Source organism: Salvia splendens, chromosome 6 (assembly GCF_004379255.2).
Source record: "Salvia splendens isolate huo1 chromosome 6, SspV2, whole genome shotgun sequence".
Classification (NCBI taxonomy): Eukaryota; Viridiplantae; Streptophyta; class Magnoliopsida; order Lamiales; family Lamiaceae; genus Salvia; species Salvia splendens.
In genome coordinates this window covers 7034226-7040225 of record NC_056037.1, presented here as the reverse complement: position 1 = coordinate 7040225, position 6000 = coordinate 7034226, and the positions used below count along the sequence as shown (strand labels likewise).

The following is a 6000-nucleotide window of genomic DNA, read 5'->3' as shown; positions in this document are numbered from 1 at the left end:
GTATCGAATCGAGCTCGAGCAATGTACTCCTTCCGTCTCATGTTACTCGCACTTTTCATTTTAGGCTGTAAATTTGAGATTGATTTATTTAATATAATTAAATTAGAATTTTAAGTGTAATGAGACATGAGATCTTAACTTAAACTAGCATATTAATTAAATGCATTAATTCTAACTTAAACTATAAATAGTGTAAGGAGCTTGTGACGAGCCGAAAAATAACCGTGCAAGTAACATGGGACGGAGGGAGTACTATTAAATGAATATTCCTAAACGTAGAGGCAACGCGCACAAAAAGGAGCGTGAGGCCCTTTATGAAAGATGATTGTAAAAGCAAAAAAAGGGCAGCAGAAAAGAAGAAATGTCCATGTCTACCTCTACCATCATCATTTTAGCCGGGCACTTTGCTATATTTCAAACCCCCTCTCTATCGCCAACTCATTCTCCCCCATCTCCCTTACTCACACACACTCACTTTTCATACATTTGCAAATTGTAATTAATGCACCTTCATCTTCACCCCAACAACCTTCTCCCTCCTCCTCAAATTTAAAGAACACTGCTGCTAACATTTCTTCATTAACAAGGTAAGGCCCTACTCTTGTTTATCTCTCCAGATGATTATTTCCCTTCTGGGCTGCTAAATTTCGATCTTTATCTTCAGTTTGCAGAGTTGTCAAAAAGGGTTTTTGGAAATTTATCATCTTTTTCTTGAATTTGGTCATAGATGGGCAGCTTTGAGCTTGGAATCCCTTTTTATTCGCTTTTTCTTGAAATGGAGTTTATTCCTCTGCTGTTTTTAAGCTTTTGCGCATTGGAATTCAACGTTTTAGAATTCTCTGTTTGACGATTTGCCTCATTGTGTGAACTCCCTTTTTTGTGATTTATGCTTTTGTATTTTTAACCATCAAGTCAAGAGAATGAAATTTTCAAGTTTGAACGAATGCATCTTTTCTTACCCTTTTCCATTTTTTCTTTTCTTTATTTCTAGTTTAGTTTAGCAAAGCAAATACTCCAATGTACATGCTTGTTTCTTTCCTTATAGATCTTGTGTGTTTGAATGTGCTTGCTTTATGGAGTAGTATATTTTATCCTATTTTAGATCTATGGTTGCCAAGAAAATCCCACAATAGTAGATGTTTAGTTGTAAAGCATTATCCTTTAATTTGATTAGAGAGGTAATTCCCCTTATCAGTCAACTGAGCTTGTTGATAGAATGGAGTTTGTGATAGCAAAAAATACATTAGAAAATCAAAATGGTCAACTAATTAGGATTGCTTAAAGGCTTATCTTGTTTTATGCTTGTGTTTTGTGGTGGGAAATGTTGCAACAATTTCAAGATTACCCTATGCTTCTGTCATCAAATATTATATTGTATGCCTGGGTTGTAAATTGTGATAGCATGAAATCTTTCAACCTTTATTAAAATAATGAGAGATTCCTGTCAAAGGACAAGTAGCCTTGTGATAATTTTTTAATTCACACTTTCACATGCTAAATCTTTAAATTTTAGTGTTGTTGATTTTGGAGTTTACTTTCTTGCAGCTATTTCCATATTTCTATACATACACTGAAATGCTATATGAGCAATCTCCACTGATTGAACGTCTTTTTTCCTAGCTGGCTTGGTTACCGGTCCTCGGCGTGTTCAACGAGCTTGATATTTGACTTTGAGAAAAAGGGACCTATATTCAAAATCTTGTGACGCCTTCTAACTGTCTTTGCTTGGTGAAATACTATCTGATCTGTAAAAATTGATTCTTGTATGTCAAGAAGAAGAGGGTCGTTCTTTGATTTAATTCAGATGGTCTGTTGTTTACCATTCTGAGATAATGGGGGGTTGTGTCTCAGTTAGTTGTCAGAGCACTTGTAGTAGCAGGAGTAATGGAGAGAGGATGTCTCCATCTTGTTTGTGCATAGATATGCTTAGGCGCAAGAGAAGTAGGAGGACGTTTTCCGACCATGTCACCACTTTGCAGCATCTCTCCTCTATCCCTAACCGGATGATCACCAATGGGAAGAGCAGCAGTTCTTGCATATTCACTCAGCAAGGCCGGAAAGGCATAAACCAGGATGCTATGATCGTATGGGAAGTAAGTCCCTTTTCTTTGTTGTTTTTGTTGGGGTCATCCTCGTCTGTTTCAGAAGGTAATGTTATTTTAAATCTTGTGGATGTACAGGATTTTATGGGAGAAGATATTACTTTTTGTGGCGTCTTCGATGGCCACGGGCCCCATGGACATATGGTGGCTCGTAAAGTTAGGGAAATGCTGCCGCTAAAGATATCCTCTTTTATGAACTCCTCTGAGCCGATGACGAGTGGTTCAAGTGTGAATTGCTGCAACGGGAATGTGAAATCAGATGTGGTAGATCCCGTGAAGGATGTACCTGTTGAGGAGGGAGTGGAGTCTTCGTGGAGAGAAGCTTTTCTGAAAGCATACAAGTCGATGGACAAAGAGTTGAGGTCTCATCCTAATTTAGATTGCTTCTGCAGTGGCAGTACGGCCGTGTCGGTTATAAAACAGGTAAATGTTATAGCTTTGTTGACTTCTTTTACATCAAGATTTGAATCCCACTTGTGTTGAGCTTCCCTTGAACTATTGAAGGGTCAGAATCTTTTCATTGGAAATATTGGTGATTCGAGAGCTATATTGGGATCTAAAGATAGCAACGATTCGATCGTGGCAATCCAATTAACAGTCGATCTAAAGCCTGATCTTCCCAGTATGTTCTTGTTTGTTTAGTTTATATGGTTTTGAGAAGTCGTCTTAGCTATACTAATGAGATGAGCTTATGGTTGCTATTTCTTGAAACAGAGGAAGCAGAAAGGATAAAGAGGTGTAAAGGTCGAGTCTTTGCTTTACAAGATGAGCCTGAAGTGCAACGAGTTTGGCTTCCATTTGATGATGCTCCTGGTTTAGCAATGGCTCGAGCATTTGGAGATTTTTGCTTAAAGGAATATGGAGTTATATCCATCCCTGAATTCTCCCATTGGACTCTCAGTGACCGAGACAAATTTGTCGTTCTTGCATCAGATGGGGTGAGTCTACTATTCCTTAAGCTATGAAACATAGAATTTGTTGAAATGTGTCTACAAATTTTCGCCTTTAGATGCCTTATCATCACCTTCGGCAAAATGTTCCATAACATAAGCGTCAGTGCCCATCTAGAGATCGAGATTGCAGCTTTATTTATGCGCACTGAGCACCGCGTGCTAGAGAGCCGAGCCACTTTATTTATAAGCCCCCTCGTTAGTGATTATTGGCTGCAAAACCAGTTTTGAGAGTTGAATTAGACGAAAACACCTAAGTTTCTACTCTAGAGTTTGGTACTGCAACAGGGGATGGTTTCCTGCATAGAAATAAATGAAGCAACGAGAAATAAAAAGCAGCCATGCTTATGCAAATTAGGGCATGGCCTAGGTATTGTTTCTTGAATCAGTGATATTAACTAGACAAGGACCATATAAGTCGTTGCATAACTGAACCGAAACCGAATAATTGAACTGAACTGTTGGATTTTGGTCGGTTTTAGCCATAGTTGGTTTGGTTCGGTTTTAAATGCTATAGAAACTAAACGTCCGATTCATTTTCAAATATTTTTTTTGGTTAGAACCGAGCAGACCTACCTTTTAATATATACAATATGTTTCTTTTATTTCTTTAATACTTATAAAATAAAATAAACTTTGACTCTAGACCTTCACGTTGTTACCTTGCCTGTGGATTCATTGATGTAAAAAATGCTCTGCATCAGTGGTTGTTTAAATTTGCCAAGAATTCTTCTCGATATAGATTCTTCTATTCGATTGCTTGGTTTGAACTTTCTTTCCAAATGATGAATCTTAGGGAGAAAAGATGCTTACTCATTTTCGTTTTTTAGCTTATTGTTCTTGTAAGATTGGATTACTTTGATTTATTGAACAATTTTGAGCTTGTTTGGTCGTAATACATGTATTGTCCGTCTAATCTATCACTCAAAGTAAATGCCCTCTTATGTAAATCTCTTTCCCGTGTGCAGGTATGGGACGTCCTGAGCAACGAGGAAGTGGTTGAGATAGTATCATCGTCCCCAACAAGGTCTGCCGCTGCTCGGATCCTAGTTGAGCATGCTGCCCGTGAATGGAAAGCCAAGTATCCGACATCAAAGATGGATGACTGCGCTGTGGTCTGCTTATTCCTAGATGGGAAGATGGATACTGAGTCCGACAATGAGGAGCAGAGCTTCTCATCGGCGACCCTCCAGAGCAACCACTCGGGCAACGTCGTGGAATCAGACGACGGCCAGCACTCCGAGCCGTGCCTGCAGCGGAACTTCACCGTCAGGTCTTCGGAGGACAACGAGCACAACAGCAGGGTGCCGGTTGGGGTGGACAACGCAGGCGACGGCGAGGATCAGAACTGGTCGGGTTTGGAAGGCGTGACGAGAGTGAACTCTCTTGTTCAACTTCCCAGATTCTCCGAAGAAAGGCCGAGGCCTTAGCGACGTCGTCTTGATTGATCGTCTTAGTAGTAGCGTTGTCGGAAAAATCCAAGATATATTGTTTTTTTTCTACTATAAGATTTGATCAAATCTTATTTATGGTTCTTGCATATATTTTGAAAAGTTGAAATTTATCTGTTATTTTTTCATGAGAATTTCTTTAGCTGATAATAGTACAAATATTAGACTAAATGCTCATTTTGGTTTTTAACATATTGTAATTTTTTTTTTGGTCCAAAACATTATCTTTTGAATTATTCGGTCCTTCACAAATAAAAACATGTCACATTTGGTCCATTTTGGACGGTTCCGTCAAAAATTTGACGGTTCCCCCCTCCAGCATCTCCGCCGCCAAGCTCCGCCGTACCATCACCTTCGGTCCTCCTCCTCCTCCCTCTTTCTATCTCTCTCATGTCCTCTCGCTCTTTTCTTTTCAATTAGAAGTTTCAAATTGAAACAATGTCTTCTCGGTGTCATCCCCCTCTGCCTCAGAATCGATTTCGCGGCATCCTCATTTCTCCTCGGACATGCCGGCTTCCGACTCCCAGTGTTCTGCCACTGCTACTCACCGTCAAGTCGTCGTCTCGCCTCCTCTCCCTTTCCCTCACCCTTTACCCCTCCATCGACCACCTCCCCCTCGCCCTCGCCGTCGTCCAGACACTCTCCACTACGGCTGCTTCCCCCCGCCGCAGTTCCACCCCCTCCTCTCAAATCGTGGTTGCGGCAACACCGGAAGGCGTCATCGTCGCTAATTTTGCCGAAGATGAAATCGATCGGATACACCCCAGATTGCGGAACCTGCAATTACCTGTTTCTGACTCTTTAAAAAATCGGTCAATTTGGGGAAGCGGTGAAGGTGTTGAAAGGGATAGGGAGGGCGGGATGCGTCCCCGATTGCGACAGCTACGGGGATTGATTGTTGAGTTGAGCGAGGCAAGGAAGGTGGACGCCGTGGCGGAGGTGGTGAGGGAGATGATGTAAGGAGGGGGTGAGGCTGAGGGATGAGACGGTGACGACGGTGGGTGAGGCTGAGGGATGATGGAAGGTGGATGTCGTGGCGGAGGTGGTGAGGGAGGTTTAGGACAATTACATATTAGACATTAATAAAATATAATTATTAACTCTTAATCCGGTCAAAATCAAATTAAAATTCGTTGACCGTCAAATTTTTGACGGAACCGCCCAAAATGGACCAAATGTGACCCATTTTTATTTGTGAGGGACTGAATAATTCAAAAGATAATGTTTTGGACCAAAATCAAAAAATCGCAATATGTTGATGACCAAAATGAGCCTTTAGTCCAAACATTATATATGGGCATGGTGTTTTACCTATATTTTGTGTTTTTTCTCTTTTCCTTTCTTTTCTTTTCTTTTCTTGCATTTTAGTTCTATGTTTTTCAACGTTGTAGCTTTACCAAGTTTGCAGCCAATAAAAAGTTTGTTATGTTCCGACAGCGAGTTTTAGATGATGAAAAGTCGAGCAATAAGCAGCAGCAACCTCATTCATCACTAACC

The 6000-nt window shown here is 40.6% G+C and overlaps 1 protein-coding gene across 2 annotated transcripts; it reads left to right on the top strand.

The window, feature by feature from the left end:
* The first annotated feature begins 384 nt into the window (after nucleotides 1-384).
* LOC121806263 (probable protein phosphatase 2C 52) lies at nucleotides 385-4623 on the top strand. Of its 2 annotated transcripts, none has more exons than XM_042206247.1 (6): nucleotides 385-587; nucleotides 1621-2093; nucleotides 2181-2525; nucleotides 2607-2724; nucleotides 2817-3040; nucleotides 4021-4623. In XM_042206247.1, the coding sequence occupies exons 2-6, from the start codon at nucleotides 1833-1835 to the stop codon at nucleotides 4480-4482; spliced, it is 1410 nt and encodes a 469-aa protein (XP_042062181.1). In that variant the 5' UTR covers nucleotides 385-587; nucleotides 1621-1832; the 3' UTR covers nucleotides 4483-4623. The 2 variants fall into 2 exon arrangements, with proteins under 2 accessions (XP_042062181.1, XP_042062180.1); XM_042206246.1 differs by having other exon boundaries at nucleotides 1546-2093.
* Nucleotides 4624-6000: the final 1377 nt, after the last annotated feature.